The sequence below is a fragment of the Prunus dulcis genome, chromosome 3, assembly GCF_902201215.1.
Source record: "Prunus dulcis chromosome 3, ALMONDv2, whole genome shotgun sequence".
NCBI classification, from domain to species: domain Eukaryota; kingdom Viridiplantae; phylum Streptophyta; class Magnoliopsida; order Rosales; family Rosaceae; genus Prunus; species Prunus dulcis.
Window position 1 is genome coordinate 20,551,267 of NC_047652.1, and position 23,975 is coordinate 20,575,241.

The following is a 23,975-nucleotide window of genomic DNA, read 5'->3' on the forward strand; positions in this document are numbered from 1 at the left end:
AACACAGGTGAACTTTAGCTTTACTTATCAAGTTATTTTTTTTACTATGGGGGTTATTATGATGGTAAACTGTTTTCAAGAATCTTATATTTGGTCCACTCACATTTTCAAACTGTTTTTCGCCCCCAGGCCGTAGAAGTGCGCAGGATCCACCACCGGGCCATTCATAGCTTCCGCGCCACCAAAAGAGGTAAAGTTTTGTAGAAAAGCCCTTGAAACCCTGTAAACTTTAGAAAATGCTATGATATCTAGTTTGAGTGGAAAACTGGAGCTGGAGAATACTTGGTTATTCAATTCTGGCAGTTGGTGTAGATTTATTTGATTGTTTGACAGGTGGATAAATTTGGGTTTGGTCAAAATACAGGGGAGACTCTGCCGAATTTTCGGCAGAAGTCCAAAGAAAGTTTTCCTAGTAACTGTAGCAGGAGGGGTAAAATGGTCATTTGTGCCCGACAGTTGCCAGATGTCGGACACGCACAGGGCTTGGTTCGAATTCCAAAGTGAAATTGGGATCGGGTCCTGTCAGCAATGGGTGGAAACGCCACAACCTTTTGCAAGTACAACTACTATTTATGTGAAAAGTAACTGCCCTACCCCTCCTTGCCATGGCAAAGAGCAAACTAGTGGAAGTGTTCTAAGAGCACCTCCACCCCAAAAGGCAAGGGTAAGGCAAAGGCAAGGCAAGGGCAAACATTATTCACATGAATAGTATAAGCTTTACCTTTTTTGGTTCCACCCCAAAGGGTAAGGGCAAGGGCAAACACTATTCCCTTTACTTTATTTTCAATATTTTTATACTTAAATATTAATTTTGATAGCTTTTCATATAATATTTTCGATTGATGTGTCACTATTTATTATAAAATTCTCACCTAAAATTTTCAAAAAAAATTTCGGATGAGATTCTTAGTTGCCACATGTCTTATTTCAGATAAGATTTTCGATTTATGAAAAAAAATTACAATGTCAAATTGAAGATAAGATTTTCACCTTCTAAAATTGCGTCACATGTCCCATGTCATATAAGATTTTTAGATATTTATTAAAAAATTATAATCTCATATTTCATATAAGATTTTTGCCCTCTAAAATTGCGCCACATGTCATCTCTATCTTCTAAATTCCTCAATAAAACTACACCCTCAACTCATACCTCTCACACCATATCTTCTCTATTCTTTCATTTCTCAAATTTTACAAAACACATTCTACTCTCAATGTCTAACCTGAGGAGGGTGTTGGAAAGGCAAGAGCAAGAAGAGGAAGAAATTAGGCGCATACGTGTTGAAGAAGATCACGAGGCCGATGAAGAGGAGGAAGAAATGGTTGTCGTGGCGTGTATGCTCAATGAATCAAAGCAACACCACCGTCGTCGTGCCCCGAATGTGGACTGACATAGGCAGTCTCGGGATAAAAATCTCTTGGAAGATTACTTTATCCCAAATTCATTATATCATGTTTCTGATTTTCCAGAGATATATAGAATGCAGCCTCATTTGTTCCAAAAAATCATGCATGATAATTGTAATTACGACACATACTTCGTTCAGAAGTATGATGCTATTGGGGTTTTGGGTCTTCTTCCGGAGCAAAAACTTACAGCTACTTTGCGGATGCTTGCTTATGGGGCATATGCAGAGCAGGTGGATGAGATTGCATGGATGGAAAAATCAACTATCCTATAGTGCTTGGTGAGATTCTGTGATGCAGTAGAAAATCTCTACAAGAAGGAGTACCTTCGTAAACCTACGGCTAGGAACCTCCAAAGGCTTGTACAAAAAGTTGAGGCTTGATGTTTCCCAAGAATGATTGGAAGCATCAATTGCATGCATTGGCAATGGAAGAATTGCCAAATGCTTGGCAAGGAGATTATAGGAATCGAAATGGCTAAAAAAGTATAATTTTAAAGGCCGTAGCTTTATTCGGCACTTGGGTTTGGCATGCCTTCTTCGGAGTTGTCGGATCTTAGAATGACCTCAATGTGCTTAGTCAATCCCCGGTGTTTAACAATGTATTGCGAGATCATTCCCCACAGATCACGTACCGAATCAATAATACCGTATATTCGGGTGCATACTTCCTCGTCGACAGAATTTATCCCAGGTAGACGGCATTCATGAAGACAATTCTGAATCCCTAATCCGAGAAGGAAAAAAGCTTTGCTGCCTTTCAAGAGGGTTGTAGGAAAGACGTGAAAAGATGTTTCGGTATCTTGCAAGCACGTTGGGCAATTATTAGAGGTGCTGCTCGGATGCTTGATGATGAGGTGCTGCGGAGCATTATGATGACTTGCATCATCCTCCACAACATGATTGTGGATGATGAGTATGATTATGATGCTCCAAAGGTGTTTGAACCCGATCCCATGAACACGACGTTGACAAGAATTTATGAAAGGCCAATGAGATCAAATGGATAACCAATGGAGCACGAACCGTTAATTGGGGATGGTCGATACAACAACCCCATGATTGATCGTTATCAAGAAACGCAATCTTCATATGTTCATGAGAGACGTAAAGTTGACTTGATCGAGCACTTGTAGGAGATGAAAGGCAATCACAGTGATGAAGTCTAGATTAATGCTTTGTTTGGAATTATGCTTTGTTTTTAATTATACTTTATTTTGTGTGTGGTGTGTTTTGGAATTATGCTTTGTTTTGATTATGCTTTTAAGTATGGTTTGTTTTGTGTGTTGTTTGCAATAAATTAAGTTTTGTTTTTAATTAATCTTTGTTTTGATGCGCAAATGTTTTTAATAAATAGTCACATTATTTAATGTTTTCTTTATTGAATAAAAGGGAAACAATACAACAAATTAATACATATGGCAAATCTTTCAATACAACCTAATGGTTTTGATTATTTAACCAATCTGTATTGCTAGGTCCATCGTCATGGAAAAGTTTTCTTCTCATTACATCCCTTCGTTTTAGCTTCCAATAGGAGTTGTTTCAAGAGACATATGGCTCGTATCCATGGCCATGATTTTCATCTCTCTGTCCTCCATGTCTTGTTCTTGTGCATGCTGCCTTTCAATTGCAAATGCTTCATGTTGTGCATTGTCTGCTTCTTCTCTTTTCAAGTCTCTCTTAATTCTCAGTGCGCTGTTCTTAGCTATTTGCTCCAAAAATTGTGCACATTCATTGTTCGAAGTACTCCTTCTCTTGGCCTTTGCCGCCATTCTCCCAATAGGTCACAGCGCACGTGGGAGTGGTGAGTCTTGATCCATTGGAGAGTCCGATGGTGAATCAGTTGCTGGCGAATCGTGGAGTGGTGTCTCATTCAACACAATCGGTGGACCTGTGGAAATAATTTTGAATCTCGAACAATCTTTCACAACTTCCCAACATTGTTGACTCAAGAAACTTTTTTTGCCTTTCCCCATGGCATCGAACCACATTTGTGCTTGTAGGATCTATTAAAAATAAATGATTGGAAATGCAAGAAAAAAATATTATGCAAGAAAAAGAAATTTAATATGCAATAAAAAAAAGTTACATTAAATTGATTAAAATGGCAATTATAAATATTTTACCTCATCAGAAAGATTTTGACCTCTTCGAATGCTCTCCCTTACTTTTGTCAATGTATATCTTCATTTCCCTAACTCTTTATTCAGAATTTTTCATCTACTAGATAAGGCCATTTCGGTCCGAATTGAACCCGATCTTTCACAAAATTCTCCATGAATTTTGGTCCACATGAGTGAACTTCATCTCATTGCCCGTGATAGGGCAATGACAAACTTTCACCCAACCTTCACACAACACAATATCTTCCTGAGTTGTCCACGCACCTCCAGCTTCGACAGAAGAGGCCATTTGTTTTTTTGATGCAAATGGAAAGTAATAGAAAAATGTGAGTGGAAAGTAAAAAACATTGGAATGAGAAGAGTTTGTATGAAAATTTGGTGTGGAAAGTGAATGATGTGAGTGGAAAATAAAAAATATTGGAAGGAGAAGAGTTTGTATGAAGATTTGGTGTGGAAAGTGAATAAAATTGTTAGGTATTTCTAGGGAAAAAAACCATAATTTTTTGGTATATTTTTTTAAAATTTTTGAAATTTTTTTGAAGTAATTGGATTTCTGGAAAGAAAAAAAAAACCATCGAAGCGTCCGAGGAGCGCCTTTTGGCATTGTCTCATTGGGTTTTGTCAAGGCTTTCGCTCGCTAACGTCAGCGAGTGAAAGTCAAATTTTTTTACTGTTGGCGCATGAAACTCATGAGCCAACGGTAAAAAAAAAAAAATTTGAATTGCAGCAAATCGGACTGATCACAATTAAGGAAATCCTAGACCAATGGTTCGTAGAACTGAATCAACATGCGTGTATACCTGCGAAATTTTGCAAAAATATGCATTCTGGGGGATTTGATCCCCTGACCTAGGGTTTCAAATCATGCCATCTTTCCACTGGACTGTTTGGCTTTCTAATGAATGTATGATCATTTATTCATGAGCTTTTAGAACCGATCTTTAAATGATTCGTGACAATGTAGACACTGCATTCAAAATACACTCTCAATCATTAGAGACAAGAACATCAACTTATGTTGGAAAGAAGCAACAAAAGCTGTTGTCACACCTTATGTAAGAAAATAGAAATTTCTTGCACCAATCTTTTTATTATCTGTTTTATATATGATCATGAAATTCCAAATACGTTTTCATCTTTACAATGTCGACGTTGGTATCTCTAAAGTGCTTCTTAAGCTTTTCTTTCAAGATGTCAGCGCGTTCTAGTGGAAAAATTATATGGTCAATATTGTTATTTATATAATGCTGCAAGAAGAATGTTAAGTATATATAAAATTAAAGAGTGATATTATTCATTAGAAAAATTCAAATAGCTTTAACAAACAGTAAAGAAAGAAATGATTGAATTCACCTATGCGTGCATGGAATGTAGAGCACTAATCAAAGCTTGATTTTCCATATGTTTTCTCGTAGCTACAGCCGGCTTCTTTCTCTTGTAGTGAATGAACGCTCTCATCTTTTTATAGTAAATGAAGGCTCTCTTCTTTTTATAATGAATGAAGGCATGCATGGGGTCATGAAGAAACACTAGTTATGTTTAGACCCAAAAAAAAAAAAAAACTCTAGTTATGTTAATTATTATGTTGTATTCATGATAGCCAACCTACCTCTACTCATGGCCATGGTACCTTTGAGCCGTGCCTCAAGAAAATGCTTGAATGTACAATGTCTGATTTAAAAAAATTATTTTTAAAGTTATAGTAATATTTTTATTACAGCAGAAGAAATTAGATCATGGAACTATTTTAATCCTAACATTTTATCTCACCCTTCTTCTTCACATCTTGTGCTAGCTCCTAGGACTTAATCTGTGACAACTATTCATCCTAAGATTTCAAACCACTAAGCTATTATTACGTACTTTTGAGGAGACCAAGACTCTTCCCTTCGTTTGATTTATTTGAATTGAATTATCTGTCAAGGCTTTCCCTCGTTGACGTAGCGAGCGAAAGTCAAAAAATTTTACTATTGCCGTGTGAAACTCATGCGCCAACGGTAAAAAAAAAATTGAATTGCAGCAAATCGGATTGATCACAATTGAGGAAATCCCAAACCAATGGTTCGTCGAATCGAATCAACATGTATGTATACATGCGAAATTGTGCAAAAATATGCATTCTGAGGGATTTGATCCCCTGACCTAGGGTTTCAAATCATGCCATCTTTCCACTGGACTGCTTGACTTTCTTATAAATGTATGATCATTTATTCATGAGCTTTTAGAACCAATCTTTAAATGATTCGTGACAATGTAGACATTGCATTCAAAACACACTCTCAATCATTAGAGACAAGAGCATCAACATATGCTGGAAAGAAGCAACAAAGCCTGTTGTCACACCTTATGTAAGAAAATAGAAATTTCTTGCACCTATCTTTTTATTATCTGTTTTATATTCTAATCGGTTTCAAGAATTGCTCAAAATTTATATTTTGCCTAGCGTGTGGGTTCATTAATTTAAGACACATGTGAACAATACATTTTTCATTGAATTTTAACTTTCTTGTTTATGAGGTAAAATTTCTATGTTTAATCAAATTTCCAACATGATATAGCTTTTCTTCTTACAACACCACCCACGCAAGACACATCCAACTTCAAGATGATGATATCCTATTGTATGAGTTGATCCATAACCAGTACAGTTTCAAGAAACTCGCATTTGCTTATTAGTAATTGTTGGAAATGATTAACACATCTGTCATGTTGTGGGACAACTTCCGGGTGGTAAAAGCAAGGTTTAAAGTATTTGAACACCATTTTCATCCCATAGTTGGTCAGGTAAGTGATGCTTTATTATTAATTATGAATGCATGATCATTTACTCATGAGCTTATAAAATTAATCTTTAAATGATTCGTAACAAAGTAGACACTCTCATTTATTGGAGACAAGAGCATCAAGTTATGCCGGAAGGAAGCAACAAAAGCTGTTGCCGCACCTTCCTCAAGGAAATAGAAATTTCTTGATCCTATCTTTTTGTTTTTCATATTATATTCTAATCAGTTTCAAGAATGGCTCGTGATTATATTTTGTCTAACTTATGGCTTCATTAGTTTAAGACATGTTGGGATAACACATTTTTCCATTAAATTTTAACTTTCTTGACTGTAAGGTAAAATTCATATGTTTGATCAAATTTCTCACATTATACAATTTTTCTTCTTACAACACCACCCATATATGACACATCCAACTTCAAAATGGTGATGTCATTTTGTATGAGTCGATCCATGACCAGTATGGTTTCATGAAACTTGCATTTGCTTATCAGTAATTATTAGAATTGATTAACACATCTATCATGGTGTGAAACAGCTTTCGGGTGGTGAAAGCTAAGTTTTAAGTGTAGGAACACCATTTTCATCTCATAGTTGGTCAAGTAAGTGATGTTTTTTATTTATTAATTATGAATGCATGATAATTCAATTCCCAGCTGCCATAGGGTTGCCTAACCCCATTTGTCCCTCTGTGCGTCCACTCCTGAATATATACCTTTCACATCTTGGTTCAAAACACGCTTTACAAATTTCTCTAAAAGCATCAACAAAGCCCAACATCAGACTTATATAACACAATCAATAGACTTTTAAAATCAGAATCGCCAAAAAAATAAAAAATAGTAACAATTTACCAGTTGCAACGAGTGGCACAAAAATGCTACAAATTTTTGCAATCTGCTCACGTGTAATATTGCAGAAAAGGGAAAGCCCCTGAATAGCTAGAACTCGAAGTTGCACATCTCGTGAATGATGAAAATTAAAACGTGGAGCCGAGTAACAAAACCCCCAGACAAGAGTAACACACAGCTAGTGATGTACACTGCTTCGACTATATCATATCAAACTAATTTAAGATAAAAATTTTGTATAGGAACCAATTTTTTTTTATAGAAAATGATTAAACTAACATGTATTTATGAGGAAAATGATCAAAATGATGAAACTAACATGTATTTATGAGTGGATATACAAATATGAACTCATCTCGGGCTCTTCTTCTCCAATCGAATCAATGTGGGTATTGATGGCAGACACTGAAGGGTGGGGGAAGATGTTGGAGAACTTAGGAATAAGCTCCGCAGCCAACTGTTTGGCCTTGATGCTCGTCTGGGCTGCATTGATAATTCTCTAGTAGGCAATCACATTCTGAAATGACAAAGAAAAATCTCAAACTACTATTAAATGTTGGAAATTAGTTTACAAACTAACACTGCATGTTTGAAGTAAAAAAAAAAAACATGTGGGTAAACAGACAAAGGAAACTATTTCACCCACCCACCTATATATGCACTTATTTTGGTTTGATATTTCAACATTAAATAAAACTCTATTAATTTATTACTGACTTATGGACAGTGGCAGACCCAAGATTGTGTTACCATGGGGTCATAGTGCAAAGTCACGAAATTTTGTCACGAAGAAAATAACACTAAAAAACACAAAGATAGTACTTCCATTCATAATTCTTGCAAAACAAACAATACAAGTTACAATTGTCCACGACGAGTTTTCATGTTTTGAAAACGTTGCATTATAGCTTCGTTATTAATACAAGCAAAAACATCTCTTTCAATATAAACAACCAAACTATCGTTCAACCATTGATGTCTCGTTCTGTTGCGAAGTGGATTTTTGATAATATTCATGGCGAAAAATGCTTTCTTCACTGAAGCAGTTGCAATTAGTAAAACCAAAGCAAATGTAATAAGCAAATACACATAAGGAAATATTTCATGCATATCTTTCTCCACCATTTTTTCTGCAAGCATGCCAATCCCTTGCAATTCAGAAAAATCACTACTCGAACGCATATGATGAACATAAACCCCAAGTTGATCTTGAAGCATCAATAAAACTCAATTCGAAAAATCTTGAGGATAAAATTAAGAAGACGAACTATCTTTCGTTTGTTAAAAGCTACAAATGAATTGTTCGGACTCAAGCAAGCCAAACAAGTAAGCAACTCAGTATTTACCTCATTGAAACGATCATTTAATTCCGCAAGTTGTCCATCAATGACATGAAGAAAGAGCTCCACACGATAATGATGATTGTTTGTCTTGATTGGAGCATTACGCCGTGACCTCCCAAGAATTACATATTTCTAATCCATGTTAGGAATCATAATATGATGTTTGTTACAAAATGAAGATGCTTGATCAACCAATTCATCAAACTCATTATTCCTCATCACTTGTAGGTTTTCCTTGCATGTTTGAACTAAACCCATTGCATTCACAATGTCTTGATCTTTCTTTTGCAATGCTGAGACAAAGTATTTGTTATTCCCAATATAGCTTTCATAAAAAACAAGTGGAACACAAACTCAAAAGATTGTATTTCTCTCCATAACTTAAAGGCTTCACTTGAACTACCATTGGGGTTACACTCACCACAGATGAAAACATGAAAATGATACTAATCAAGGTAGCATAATGTGAGTTTCATCGTGTATCACCTGCACGTTTGAGAGTAGTAAGCCTTGACCCGTTATAAGACAAACTTCATCAAAAGCTTTAACAAGCTCTTATTGGTATTGTGCTCTAAGTGCATCATGACGCTTACAAGATGCTCCAACAACATTAACCAAACTATTAGCCATTGTCAAAAAAAAAAGCAACATCAATATTTTTCTTTGCCACGGCAACAAGAGTTAGTTAAAATTGATGAGCAAAGCAACGAACATAAAATGCACAAGGTTGTTCTCTTAAAATCTTTGTTTTAAGGCCATTGAATTCACTTCTCATATTACTATCTCCATTATAACCTTGTCCTCTTAACTTAGAAAAGCTCAATCCCTCAAAAGAAAAGAATTCATCAATGGATTTCTTTAATGCACTTGAAGTGGTGTCGGTAACATGTTGGACCCCCACAAACCTTTCTATTATTTGTCCTTTGTTATTCACATAACGAACCATTATCGCCATTTGCTCCTTTATTGAAACATCACGTGCTTCATCCATCATTATTGAAAAATACCTATCTTTAAGATCACTCATGATAAGACTAATGCATTCTTTGTTACATGCATTGACAAGATCTTTCTTAATTGAAGGAGCTATTAACTTGAGATTGCCCGGAGCATTTTCCAACACAAGGGCCTTAACTTTTTCATCATGATCTACAAGAAATTGCAAGAGCTCCAAATAATTCCCTTTATTACTTGAAGTAGAACTTTCATCATGACCACGAAAAGAAAGGCCTTGTCGCAACAAATACCTTGTGCACTTGAGTGATGCATTCAAGCAAATGCGATAAGCCATACGAGCATCATCTGTTTGCTTGATCACAGTTGTTTCAATATGACCTTTTTGATGCATCAGATTGTAAGCAACTTCTCTAGCTTGGTTGTGAACACTACCAACCCATCCAACATGAATGCTAAACCTTTCTCTCCCCTTCTTCCAATTATTGAAGCCTACCCCAGAGAAGGCGTCACCACCCACTTGATCAAAATTAGTTTTAAAGAGATAGCAATTGAGGCAAAATGCAGCATCTTTAGCTATGTTATACTCCAACCAATCAAACTCATCAAACCAGTGGACAATGAAACGTCTATTAATTCCTGATTGATTGCTTTGTGGGAATTTATGACCTTTAGGTTGACGGGGTCCTTTTTGAAGATATGCTCTTCGAATCTTATCTCGATTATTAGGACTATAATCTGTCATCGGCATTCCTAGTCCAGGGCTTGCTTGAAGATTAGCCAATATCTCATCTAATTCAATAGGTCTTTCTCTTGCACTTGAACTACCTGGATTAGACTCACTATCCATAGGCACTTTTCTCTTAAAAAATCGTTCCATGATAATTTTTTCTACACATAAATTAATTAAATCCATCAATTATAAAGGCTAATCTAATCCAAATAATAATATCAATCAATATAAACTCTACTAAAATATCCAAATAATAAAATCAATCAATATCATACCAGACCACACCAATAAATTATAATTCATGAAAGATATATCAATTTTCTTAAAATTATCCAAAGCCCAAAATAATATATGTAAAATTAGAACTCACTTGATTTGATGAGAAGCAATGGCAGCGGCAGCAAGACGTGGTTGATGACAGCAGCAGCGTGTAGTGGTTGATGGTGGGGGTGGTGAAGGTTGGGGATTAGTTAGGTTTTTAGAGAAGAGGGAATTTTGAAGGAAAAAAAAAAAAAGGTTTTGGGATGACCTATTGCTGCTGGGAGGAATTAGAATTGGGTAGATGGGTTGGGGTTTTTTGTTTTAAAAGAAAAAAACCTGACTCAAAACAACGTCATTTTAAAGCCAGGTTTTAAAAATAAAAATAAAAATTTAACACGCCTGGACCAAAACGACGTCGTTTTGGCCAGGCAGTTTAAAAAAAAATAAAAGCTCTCGCGCAAGGCAGGCGCTACTTGCGCAAGCTTCTTCTTCTTTCCTCAGCTAGGCATTTCATAGAGCACTTGGTGTGCGCCATGGGGTCTCACACCAGCTAGCCATGGGGTCTCACCAATGCTTCCCCTGTTGAGAACCTAGGTTGGACACTCACAAAAACAAGTAAATACACGTTTGCTGAATATTCAAATGCTGGGAGAATATATGTTATTGAATCAAAGAACAACTATGGCAATAAATAGCCGGCCAGTTTGGCATTGCCGTGCTGTAAAAATAATCGCTGTCAGATTTGCTGTGAGAGAAATCAACTGTGAGAGAAAGCAGTTTAGGGTTTGGTAAAATTTTTGTCAAAAGTGTTGTTGGTATTGATTTTACGTGTAATTAGAAAATGATTGGCGCATAATCATTAAACCCAGCGCCTCTTCAAAACTGATTTCCGCATAATCAAAAAATGAAAGCACCTCATTAGCTACTTTCCCTTATAGCTTTCCTCACATCAATTTTTAATAATCGCTGTCAGATTTGCTGTGAGATAAATCAACTGTGAGAGAAAGCAGTTTGGGGTTTGGTAAAATTTTTGTCAAAAGTGTTGTTGGTATTGATTTTACGTGTAATTAGAAAATGATTGCCACATAATCATTAAACCCAGCGCCTCTTTAAAACTGATTTCTGCATAATCAAAAAATGAAAGCACCTCATTAGCTGTTTTTCCTTATAGATTTCCTCACATCAATTTACCAAACGGGTTGGGCTTCTCAAAATTTTTTAAAAATCACTTATCACCCCCAAATAAGCAATACCAAACTGACACTTACAAAGGAATAACTGAAAGTTGGAAATATACAGCCCACGTTTTACAATCTAACAACGTGGTACATGATTAAATCAGAATCAAAACAAATAACTTATTCCTAAAGAATAGGACTTATCAACAACAACTGAAACAACCCTACAAACTAGAACAACTAACCCTTACGGCTAGGAAATCTTTAACAACTTCAACATCCCCACTGCAATTCCTAGCTGCCATGGGGTCATCTGTCCCTCTGTGCATCCGCCCCTGCCCGTGGGGAAAATTACCATCCCTATTGATAGAGTATTTGTGTCTTTCCTTCGTTTTCTTTTTTCTTCTTTTACTCTGGTTGAAGCTCTTGTTCAATTAGCTCCCATTCATGTCGCTATCTATCACTGGGTGGTGTTTTCACTTTCATTTGGCATTAAAAATATGTATAAATAAACTTTATGTTGATGTTATGTGGCCAAACGTGATTTGCCTCTGTGAGTTGGGATGGATTGTTCATTTGGTTGGTAACAATCAATTGTGATTGCAATATCAAATATTCTGAAGTAACAGTAGACAAAAATCAACGAAATTATTAGCTTAATGTTCTCTGAAGTGATTACATGATCAGACTTTGTTCTTGCTCCAAATGACAAGTCAAGAAAGATCAACCAAACAAAAACAGAAAACAGGAACACCAAAACTAGTTTTAGATGAGATCAGCTTAATTTTTGTTGGCTCCAACTGCATCCTTGACAGAATCAGCTGCTCCCTGTGCCTTGTCCTTCATCTGCTGACCAGCCTGCAAAGCAAATGTGGTGCATATATTAATTAATATAAAAATCCTTAATTTATTTTAAAAAAATTAAAAAAAAATTTCTAACCCCTTGGCATGATTCCTTGGCAGATTGGGCAGCATTGCTCATCTGGTCCATCATGCCACTAGCCTTCTCCTGCATCAAAATTGTAATCATCAACCACCCTATATATATTGGATTAAAGCCAAGGGTTTTTCAAGACTATCGCTTGTATTTAAAAAAAAAAAACGGTTTTTTCAAGACTGACCTCAGCCTGGCCCTTGGCCTGGCCGGCTTGGTGGCTGATATTCTGGGATTGGTTCATATTGATAAGTAAATTTGCTTTTTTTTTCTCTGCACAAACACACAATATCACTTTGAGGCTGAAAACTGAATTGTTGGATGAAATGTTCGTGCTAGTGAGGGAGATTTATAGTGTTTTCAAACCAATCCATTGCTTGACAAGTGTGAAGCCACGGATAAGTTACCCCTGTAGACCAGGGCTGCTTTTGATTAAGTTTGAGTAATTTGCTCATGGATTAGTTACGAATTTTAAGAAGGGTTTCTCTGTTTTTTTATCAATAGGAGAGGATAAATTCGAATTTTTTGAGGGATTTATAGACTTTGAACAGTTCGCTTTCAGATTAAACTTATAAGGTGTATAGAAATAGACCTCATATATGCATGGAAAATCAAAGCCTAATAATAGTCATGACACAAAAAAAAAAAACATAAGTCCTATTCTCAGGTTTCTCACAGTCACCTTCTTAGACCCCGCCTTTCAAGATATCTTATCCTCCTGTATGTTGGCCTTCCGGCGGCAGTAGTAGGTATCTAGCGGCGGTGATGGAATCTAGTGTACCGACGCCTCTAGGGTTTTAGTTGAACAATTTTTTTTCCTGTTTGTAACTGTGTTCGGCCTTAATTACATTGTATGAAGTCCCCATTTGTTTGGTTGTATGTTTGTCCATTTGGGAAAAAAAACAAAACAAAACAAAATCCAAACTTAGTAGAAGTTCCTTGCTTTTGTAGTAAAAGACAATAAGGATCTAACAATAACATCTACGTCCAAATGCCTTGGTTTTTTATGTTAGAAATAAATTGTTAGGAAATGAGTTTTCCGTTTTTAGTTTTTCTCTTCCCAGAAAAACAAAAACACAATTTCCCTTATCTGTTTTCTCTAACATGGAACCGAAAAATGTTGCCCAACAAGCTCAGGTTTTTTAGGTTTTTATTCCTTATCTGTTTTTGGATAATGACGAAGTTAGGTTTTTCATCTTTGTACTCTGTATATCTTGACCACAAAAAGAAAAGGTGTGTAATCATCCAAAATACATAAATTTACCTTAAAAGGAGATTAGTTTATTGGTTAAGCTACAATTAATTTGGAAAGTTTGGCACTAATCTTCTTTAGGCCCAAGCCCAACCAAAGAAACCAAAATCCTAATTTTTCTATTTTTGAAAATTTTAATATAATTAAAAAACAAAAAAAACAAAAACAATTTGATTTGACGTCGGCAAAAGCCAATCGTATAAGCTGGACGAAGATTCCGTGGAGCCACGTAAGATCCAATCTTACAGCATCTAATTTCAGACCAACTCACACCCGCCAAAGATCCCGCGGAACCCCACCGTTCATCGCACGACGTCAAGTGTACACCGCGTGTATGCCACTCGCGTAACCACCGCGTAAAGGAAGCAAAGATCCGTTTTAGCATCTAGTCTGTTCCGCCAACTAGCGCCCCGATCCACTGCGTTGCAGCTGAGTCAGCTCCACTTGTACTAGGCGCAAACGATCCAATCAATACCTCTAAACCTGGTCAATAGTCAACAAGATCAGTTTAACCCACTTCTGTTTTACCAAATGGTTTTTACCAGACAGTTTTTACCGAATAATTTTTACCAAATCCAACCCTGTAAAAAAGCTCCAAAATTGTCTATAAAACCAAACCCAATTCCTACACTCCAAGCCAACACCAAAGCATTAGCTCCATCACATACGCAAATAGCAACCCACTTTTCTAGAGAGAGAGAAAGAAAGAGAGAGAGAGGAGAAAGTAAAACCAAGAGAATTAATCAAGGCACCCACCATTGAATGGCAAACCGTGTAATCCCAGCAGCATCAAAACTCCTGAAAACTCTCAGGCCACTCAACTCCGCCGCCTCATCCACCACCATCTCCGCCATATCACCGCCAATCGGCTACGCCGAAAAACCGCTACAATCTCCCAGTGGTCACGCCATCACCGCCGCCGACACCATCACCGACAACATATTCAACCTCGATGACGTGGACAAGCTATTCGCCTCTGTCTCCACGCCGACGCTGCTGAGGGCCGCGCTGAACCTCCACGCGGTGGCCTTCGAGCCATTGGTGGACATTGGAATGTGGGTCATGAAGTCCAGGCTCATGGACACGCCGTTGATTCGAGACGTGATCATGGGGATCATACGGTCCACGTTTTACGAGCACTTTTGCGCCGGTGAGAACGCCATGGCGGCCGGGAGGTCGGTGCTCGAGCTGAACGAGGCCGGGCTCCGAGGGATGCTTGTTTACGCTCTGGAGTACGCCGGCGATAACGACGCTTGTGATCGGAACTTGCAGGGGTTCTTGGACACCGCTGAAGCCACCAAGTCCCTCCCTCCTTCTTCCGTAAGTTCTTCACATCACCAATCAATCCAAAAATCATGTTTACAAGATTTATTTTTCTTTATTTTTGTTTTTGTTTTTGTTTTTTATCATCTCAAGAATTCAAATGGTAAATTTCCAGTTTAAGGATTTTTACTGTTTTTAACTTTTAAGGAACTAGGTCAATTAGTTAGGCCGGCCAGTAAGTCCGCCTTCCTGTAACCAATTTCAAAATTCTCCTTCGAAGATTAGATTGGATTAATTTACAGTAACATCGCTCGAAAAATAAAATAAAATAATTTTTAACTAACCATGCAAATTCTCTGCAATAAGAGGTAAGACCTACTTTTGCGGTTTTCTATTTAAGATAAAGACGAGATTTAAGGTGGTACAACTGGATGGTGTTACAAGGACGAAGTAGAGGGTGCCACGTGGGATCGCAGATCCTACTTTGTTTACTTATGCCACGTGGGTGTGACATGGACCACACGTACGTAGTTTCTGGGCTGTTCGTCACTTGACCTGGTTTTGTAGGTCTATTAGTTGTCGGTTGCCACTTGATTTACCAACTAAAGATTACCTGGCTGGTTACAGGGAGATTCCAAGATGAGAAAAATCTGGACCCAGCTGACTGTGTCCTTGGTGTTACCAGTTGTTAAGACTGCCACGATTTTCAAAATCACAAATGGAACAAACACTAGAAGTTAGAAGTTGTTGAAAAAAACAAAACGCTAGATGTTTGGTCTTTCTGTCAACATCGTAGTTCACCCCAATTCCTTGTGAAGTTTGGTTTTGTTTGATTTGGTTTGATTCGATGCATGGTGGCTGAAAACGATGTTTGTGGCTTGTAACAGGTGAGCTTTATTATTATGAAAATCACAGCAATTTGTCCCATGAGGGTGCTTGAGCGGGTCAGTGACTTGCTGAGATGGCAACACAAAGACCCTTCTTTCAAGCTCCCATGGAAGCTCGATACCCTCCCCATTTTCTCTGATAACAGCCCTCTCTACCACACCCTTGAAAAGCCAGAGCCTTTAACTCCAGATGAGGAGCGGGATCTCGAATTAGTCCACCAGAGACTACTCAAACTGTCCCAGAAGTGCTCCGAAGCCAATGTCCCCTTATCCGTTGATGCAGAGTACTCGTCGGTTCAACCGGCCATCGATTACCTGACTTACTCTTCTGCGATCATCTACAACAAAGATGACAACCCGATCGTTTATGGGACTATACAGGCTTACTTGAAAGATGCAAAGGAAAGACTGCTGCTGGCAACAAAGGCTGCAGACGACATGGGAATTCCAATGGGTTTCAAAGTGGTGAGGGGTGCTTATATGTCAAGTGAAGCCAAAGTAGCTTCTTCCTTGGGGTATAAGTCTCCTATTCACGATAGCATCGAGGACACTCATGCGTGCTACAACGATTGCGCTTCGTTCATGCTTGAGAAGATTGCCAATGGCTCTGGTGGAGTTGTTCTTGCAACCCATAATGTTGAATCAGGTAAAGAAAATCAAACACTTGTGTTAAAACTTGGCAGAAAAAAGGCCAAACTGCATTCTTGAGCTAATATGTCTGATGTAAAACGTTGAACACAAATAGGGAAACTGGCAGTGGCAAAAGCACATGAAATTGGGATTGGGAAGGTACGCCAGAAGATTGAATTTGCACAGCTCTATGGAATGGCAGAATCGCTTTCCTTTGGTCTGAGAAATGCAGGGTTTCAAGTGAGCAAGTACATGCCATTTGGGCCAATAGAATTGGTGCTGCCTTACCTTCTGAGGAGGGCTGAAGAGAACAGGGGACTTTTATCTGCTTCAACTCAAGACAGACAACGCACAAGGTAATTTAAGTTTGGATAAAAAAAAACTTCTAAACTTGTAGCTTAAAAGGTTGGTTTTATTCTAATTCGGTTTGAACTTCTTTTGAATTCAGGGAGGTGTTGAAAAGGAGACTAAAAGCAGCAATCTTCTAAGGCAAAAAAACTATTTGGCTCCACCAATCTTGTAAATATAGGGTAATTTTGTAATTGTGGTGAATTGCTCAGAGTTAATGGAATGAATATGTGCATATAGGAACTAGGAAATTTGGGCTCTGTTTTCCTCATTGCATTAGGTTGTACTCGCCGGCAACAGGTCCATATTTGCTTCCTAGCTAGCTACTTAAATGGCAATCCACCAGCGCGCTGCCCTATTGATTGTGTGTGTAAAAGCATGCTGCTTCCTTCAGCAAACCGAATAAAAAATGAATTTGTGTTGCTTCCAAATTACCTAGATTGGTGTGGCTGATGTTTGAATGACTAGGAGTCTACAAAGACTTCAATATTCAAAAGAGTGTCCTTCCCGACTGGCCTAACTGGTGTCTGCAGAAGACTACAATATTAAAACACATCCATGACTCAAATTCCCAAAAACGTGGAACCTTGCAGGCAAGGACAATCAATTAGGAGTGGCTTTCGGTGACAATCAAACGTCTTTTTCTGATATGGGCAAGTTGACAGCATGTTTTATGCATGCGCGGTGGGGCTTCAATTTTCAGCCCTACACTACAAATTACAATATTCCATTTTTTCAGTTTTTGTTTTTAAATTTATATTCAATCACACAAGATAAGGTTAAAAAATTCCTAGACAATCACGCTTCCCATTTGTTGTCAACAATTATCAAGGAAGAATCCTGAAGATATCATAGTTTATTCTGTCATACGGGCAAGTTAACGTACCAGTTGATGCTCGTGTTCATAATTTAATGAGACCGTAATGCATATTCTAGCTGGAAAATAGTTCATGTGTATGTAAAGCATGCCAATTTCCCATTTCAGTGACATGGATGGTATGCTGTGCATTATCTTGGCATTGCATCTACTTGATACCTGATTGCCACTCTGAAGTTTCCTCAGCATTGAAATTTTTATGACATTCTGCAAATAGTGATCCTAGTTGATTGGCTTTCCAGCTCATAGCAGTAAGATTAGGGTTTATATGTGCGCCGCCGGACCGGCACGGGAGAAGCCTCGTGTGGATTTTTCAAGCGAAGTATCAGCTCCGTGCAACACTACATTAACCATTCAAACACGTCAGTCAGAGAGGTAGAAATAGCATAATCAAAGCATGCTCCCCAATATTCTCCCACAGGAATATTTTCAGAACTCTGGAAGAAAGGTCATGGTATCACATAGAAACAAAATTGAAAAAGGAAAAAAGAAGGCAAAATTGACTGAAACACATGAATAGCATTGAAATGTTTGACACGAGAAGCATGTTGAAAGAATCAAAGGGAATCTTTGAAACTATGGCTAAATGGAATATTAGTGGGTGTCAAAATCACACATAATATTCCAATAAACTGGGAAACTATAGGTCTTAATCATAGCTTAGGTTGCTGATGACTCGAATTGCATAACACAACCCACTTGGAAATTGACATCAAACCAGACGTGAACCAAACATCTTTTCGTGGACAAGATAAATGCTGATTGCAAATTCAATTGTATCAGGCCCCATCACCACCTTCTGCAATTGCTGATAACCACTTCTAGGTTACTGTTGACAAGGAAATTTCCACAACAAAGTGGAAAAAGAATCCCACGAATGTAAGCCAGATTTAAGAGCAACATAGGATGCCAAATTGTAAATCAAGACAGCCGATGGTTCTAGAAATATGATGAGAAGGAACCGCATAGATTGTGAACAAGCTACCATTAGTATCACTTATTTGGCCTTCAACATGACCGGTAAAGGATCAAACAATACGGTTGACAATTTGATTCGGTGAGCACTACGGTCAATCATCTTGTTGTTGCCCAAAACTTAGATGTCACAAGCCGATCACATCAGCTTGTGAACTTGCACAAGTTGTCAACTAGTTTTCATAAGCTAACATTCAGGACATTTTTAGCAGTGTCGATTCAATATTAACCTGAAGTTGATAATAGCTCCGGTAAACTGATTTTCAGTATTATATTGCTGCACGGGAACAGCAGTTTAGTTTTTGAAACTTGGATGAACTTGAGCGGCTAGAGACTCTGATGGACAACTATAACTATGAACATTCACTCATATGTCTATGAATCACTAAATACCAGTTACCTAGTTTTTGTTTTTCGCTTTTCTTACTACCCCATCCCGCTCCATCCTTACCATGTGAGCGAAAGCCCAGGATGGGCCAGTGAAAGTAGTTCGTAACGGAAGATGCAGGCAAGTTTAGAGCGTGCATCTAGATGCTAATTCCAGCATTCATATGGATATTAAAATTAATCATTCTTAGTTATTTCACCAGATATATCTCAGCAAATTATGACAAGTATAAATCAAATTTCTAACTCATGAAAAATTTATTAGTCTCAATCATATTGTACCACATAACTACTACAAAAACGTATGCACATACTCAACTCAGAGCTTGATATCCTAGTGGCCCTGGCAATCCATCTTGTCTTGTGTTATTCTTTCCCATTAGAGAAGGCATCCATGGGAACATTTTCCCAAGCTCCTTGCTAATAGTACTAGGTCTAAGTTGCTTATCATTTATTCCAAACTTTGCTCTTTCAATTGCTTCCATGACATCTTCTCTGGCCACAGTTTCACCACCTGGAAAGATTAATATGGAATTATTGATTACCACAGTTCTCTTTCTAGAAGTATCTTTAGCATAAACAGTGCATTATGCAGTAAGAAAGGCACAAATAAAATGGCAGACGAACAAAGAGGAAAGAAAGAAGGGCCGGTCTAGGCTCTGGGAGAGCAGGTGTGAGTAGGAGAGAAGGTGATGCCAGATAAAATGACTCTTATTCATGGTAACCAAAATTTAATCATTGGACCCAAAAAGGAAACGAAAAAATGAAACCATACTTAATGGAAACCCCAGCCATATTTTTAAAGCAAAGTCTCCGATCTTACAAGCAAGAAAATTTTCAGATAGCAAAAACCAAGTGATTATTTGGATGCTGAAATATACTTCACCCTACCTCTACGAGCAGCAAGTAAAGCAGCTTCATTGACAATGTTTGCAAGATCAGCACCCACAAAACCTGGTGTCAGAGAAGCAATGAGGCTGCAAATAAGATTACTGTCTTCCTCCAAAGGAATTCCTCTCAAATGTACAGCCAAAATCTTTCTCCGTCCTTCTTCATCTGGTTCTCCTACAACTATTTTCCTTGAAAAGCGGCCTGGCCTACAAAGGGCAGAATCCAATACTTCAGGCCTGTTGGTTGCAGCAACAACAATCACCTTCGAGTCTGACTCAAATCCATCCATTTCTGTCAGCAACTACAAGGACAGGAACAAGTTTTTTAAGAGAAAAATACCTTTATTGAAAGTAATAGAAAGTAAAAAAGTATTTTTCCACTGAAATCCAAATCTAAGATCTAAAAAAAGAATACCAAAAAGCACAATAATATGGTTATTACTGCCTTATACTGTTCTGCATAACAGCAAGCATAGAAACAGTCAACTAATTTAGAGTGTCGATTGCTATTTAGAATTGAGAACTGAAGATAAAAATAAGGCAAAAATGATAAATTCGCAATAAATAAGTAAAAAACGTTGACAAGCCTTTTAAGGGGATCAATTTGATTTTCTGAAATCAAAATGAAATCAAACATGAGAACAAGAAGAATTTCCCAAGTACTGCAGTGATTTTGACAATTATTAAAACAGTTTGAAAATATAAATAATGGTCTATAAATCAAATTACACATTAACAATTCCAGAAGACATTAGGAATGATCACAATATAGTGAATTCGGATATTGATGGGTGTGAGGGATGCAGGATACAAGCCAGAATTGAACTCAGATTACCTGATTCAGAGTTTGGTCACGCTCATCATTGAAACTTCTGCCACGCTTTGTTCCAACCGCGTCAAGCTCATCAATGAATATGATCGATGGTGAATATTTCCTTGCCATATTAAAAAGGTCTCTAATGCGAGCTGCCCCTCTTCCAACAAACATCTCCACAAATTCACTGGCAGAAACAGTGAAAAATGGTACACCTGCTTCTCCAGCCACTGCACGGGCAAGTAATGTTTTCCCTGTTCCTGGAGGACCCACCAGCAATACACCTCTAGGTAACTTTGCTCCCAGTTTGTTATAGTTAATAGCTCCTTGCAAGCATAAAACTATCTACAAGAAAGAACTATTATCAACAAAATGAATGAAGAAAATTGTATAACTAGTCAGCAGATAACCGCATATGCAAAGAAGGCAGTAAAATTCACTAAGGCAAAAACATCATAGCTCTTGGAAAAAAAAAAGAAAAAAAAACAGGTGGTATCAAAACTTAGAACGACATACAACTTAAAGAAATGCGAAGATACCTGACATATGTTGTTCATTTCATTTGTTTTTCAACCAATTTTCAAAAAAATGAGAAACATCCACGAGATTATATCTAAATAAACAGATATGCAAGCTGCACGAGCCAGCACCATGTGTAACGAGGCTTGCTGCAAGCCTTGGGAAATATTCCCAGCACCTAAGCTGGATAAATTTTTTGATTCATGATGTGACAAAATTTCATCAGGATATTGTTAGAAAACGGTGTAACATGTGCAAAGGGTACTATATACAGTAGTGAAGCAGTTGTTAAACTGTTGTACTACCCAAAGGAGCAATCTTATTTTAGCTCATTGACACACTAGCTAGCAGCCAGAATTTTGTTTAAAAGCTAAGAAAATTATAGATCGATTGAAAACTCCTGAATTCCAGACTTATAATGTCTTTGGATGCGGAGGAGTCAGTGAATATGAACCTCAAGAGGAGAGGTGAGGTGCAAATGGCTGAAGTTGTTTTTTGTCTAGCTTTCATAAACAAATGACAGGATGCTCTTGCTTCTTTATTTCTGCAACAGTTAGAAAATTTAAGTATTACTTATCTAGCTGTTTATCATCATATCCATGAGTTCCAGCCGTCCTATATATATATATTTCATTCACGCCTTTGGTGTTTGAAGCTCTCCAAATTCAGATTCCAAGAACAAACAAAATATGCATTTTTTTGGCTTTGATTCAAGTTCTACGTTTATACCTAAGAACACATAGATTCATCTTCCTTGTCTTCCAAACTTGTATCCTCAGGAGCTTAAACCAAGAGCTTTCTAGCTTGCTTGGAGTACATAACTATAACAAACAGAGTGAAGGATATCCACAGTTCCATAACAGGAAAAGTAATTAAATTACCTCATTCTCAACTCTATTGTCAAGTTAGCAATGCAACAAAGTATCAACAAAGAGAAATTAAGAATAATACACGGCATATTTAATATATTCAAGAGAAGAGATGCTTACCTCCATGAGCTCCAATTTGGCAGAATCAACTCCCTCAACATCATCAAATCCAACTGACTGATTATCAGGTCTCCGCTTTTTGGCTGGGCTATTACCAGCAGTAAGTTGACGATAAAGAAGCCACATCAATGGCAGCAAAGGAATCCACAGAGATATTATAGTTATCAAAGTAGTCCTCATTGACATCAACACTGATTGAGGAGCCGAGCTATAGGTAATTCCTTTCTCTCTCATCAAACTAAGTAAAAATTTCTCATCATGATCTATTTTTCTAGTGGAATACTGCCAGTCAGGGGTTGAAGCTTGAGTGACTGATAATTTTTTCAATACGTTCGTATTCAGTGCTTGATCAGATCGAGAACCATCATCACTTGTGACCTTATCGGCCATATTCTCTCCTTGTACGTTTGTCAATTCTTCATCAAACAAATGATTATCCCCAGCAAAGCGACAGTTTGTGTTATAATATATCCGACGAGATCCCTCTTCAAGTAGAACTTTCGTAACAGAATCATTTCGAAGGCTTGTTATCAATTCTGAATATGGAACCATTTTTGGAGAAGGCACTGCTGTTAACTTCAAAAACAGATAGCACAGCCCCAATGTTGCAGAAATTGAAGAAAAAAGAGTCACTCTTCTTATATTCTTTCTCAAGAAGGTCCCAATACCATTTAACACCGATCGAATCGTAACTGTTTTCAATCTTATAGTTAATAACCGCAACCTTGGGCGTAATCTTAAAGAAAATCTCTTCCTCAAAGACCTTAACTTGGTGTTTCCTTTTTTTCCCAAATGCATCTGCTTATTTGCACTGTTTGCATTTGTCAGTGGCTCAATTTTGTTGTAACAACACAACTCCTGTTTAGATTTATAACGATTATTGAATCCCTTTAAGAAAACTCCACTTTTTCCATTACTCAGTGGCCTAAGCTCATTGTTCCAGAGCAACCCATGTTGAAAGTCGCAAAATTTGTGATAACCCAACGAACGAAAAGCAAATGAACGACAACAAAAACCTCTATATCTCCCCAAAGACTTGGACTTTCGGCCATGAACTTCCAATTTGTTTGGAATAGATAAGAACCCAGTATTGCAAACAACAGAAAAACAAGCCATGCCACCTCTACAACAATACTTATCTATTGAAATACAAGAAGTAAACCTACTAACTGTAACAGGAACATTGCAACATTAATACAGAAACCTCATAAATAGGTGGAATTTGGCAAAACAACAAACCAGAAGAAGAAGAAGAAAAACCTGTCAGAACTGTTTCACAAGCACAACCATCAAACCTGGAACAGCCTGTGGGAGCAAGAAGAGTGTTAGCTAGTGAGTTTGGGAAGAAGAAAGCAGTTCCTGTGGACTGAGAAATTATCTCCAAGCCTTAACAGATATCCAAATGTTCAGCTCTGATGGGTCCTTCTGTTCCTCTGTCATGGGTGTGGTTGCAGAAGATTACGAGTTTTGTTGTTTTTTTTTGTTTGTTAGAGGTGTCAAGCCCTTCTTCGTGGGAAAGCCCGGACCTTTTTAAGTGGAGAGACGACGCGGCTATCAACGACGTAATCTTTG

At 37.6% G+C, this 23,975-nt stretch overlaps 4 protein-coding genes across 5 annotated transcripts; 1 reads left to right on the forward strand and 3 right to left on the reverse strand.

Moving 5' to 3' along the window:
• Positions 1-9,197: 9,197 nt before the first annotated feature.
• Positions 9,198-10,316, reverse strand: LOC117621967 (zinc finger MYM-type protein 1-like). The gene has a single exon (XM_034352490.1). The coding sequence runs from the start codon at positions 10,314-10,316 to the stop codon at positions 9,198-9,200; it is 1,119 nt and encodes a 372-aa protein (XP_034208381.1).
• Positions 10,317-12,267: 1,951 nt separating this feature from the next.
• LOC117622792 (stress-induced protein KIN2-like) lies at positions 12,268-12,906 on the reverse strand. Its single transcript, XM_034353565.1, has 3 exons — positions 12,760-12,906; positions 12,579-12,647; positions 12,268-12,496 (listed from the first exon to the last, which is right to left on the reverse strand). The coding sequence occupies exons 1-3, from the start codon at positions 12,814-12,816 to the stop codon at positions 12,419-12,421; spliced, it is 204 nt and encodes a 67-aa protein (XP_034209456.1). The 5' UTR covers positions 12,817-12,906; the 3' UTR covers positions 12,268-12,418.
• Positions 12,907-14,460: 1,554 nt separating this feature from the next.
• LOC117620691 (proline dehydrogenase 2, mitochondrial) lies at positions 14,461-17,386 on the forward strand. The gene is made up of 4 exons (XM_034350842.1): positions 14,461-15,144; positions 15,975-16,620; positions 16,720-16,960; positions 17,053-17,386. Exons 1-4 carry the CDS (start codon positions 14,587-14,589, stop codon positions 17,090-17,092), a joined length of 1,485 nt encoding a protein of 494 aa, XP_034206733.1. The 5' UTR covers positions 14,461-14,586; the 3' UTR covers positions 17,093-17,386.
• A 367-nt stretch (positions 17,387-17,753) lies between these two features.
• On the reverse strand, positions 17,754-23,886 carry LOC117620690 (probable inactive ATP-dependent zinc metalloprotease FTSHI 3, chloroplastic). Of its 2 annotated transcripts, XM_034350841.1 has the most exons (5): positions 22,404-23,519; positions 20,917-21,240; positions 20,083-20,383; positions 19,506-19,705; positions 17,754-18,170 (listed from the first exon to the last, which is right to left on the reverse strand). In XM_034350841.1, the coding sequence occupies exons 1-4, from the start codon at positions 23,517-23,519 to the stop codon at positions 19,506-19,508; spliced, it is 1,941 nt and encodes a 646-aa protein (XP_034206732.1). In that variant the 3' UTR covers positions 17,754-18,170. The 2 variants fall into 2 exon arrangements, with proteins under 2 accessions (XP_034206732.1, XP_034206731.1); XM_034350840.1 differs by lacking the exon at positions 17,754-18,170 and having other exon boundaries at positions 19,410-19,705; positions 22,404-23,886.
• Positions 23,887-23,975: the final 89 nt, after the last annotated feature.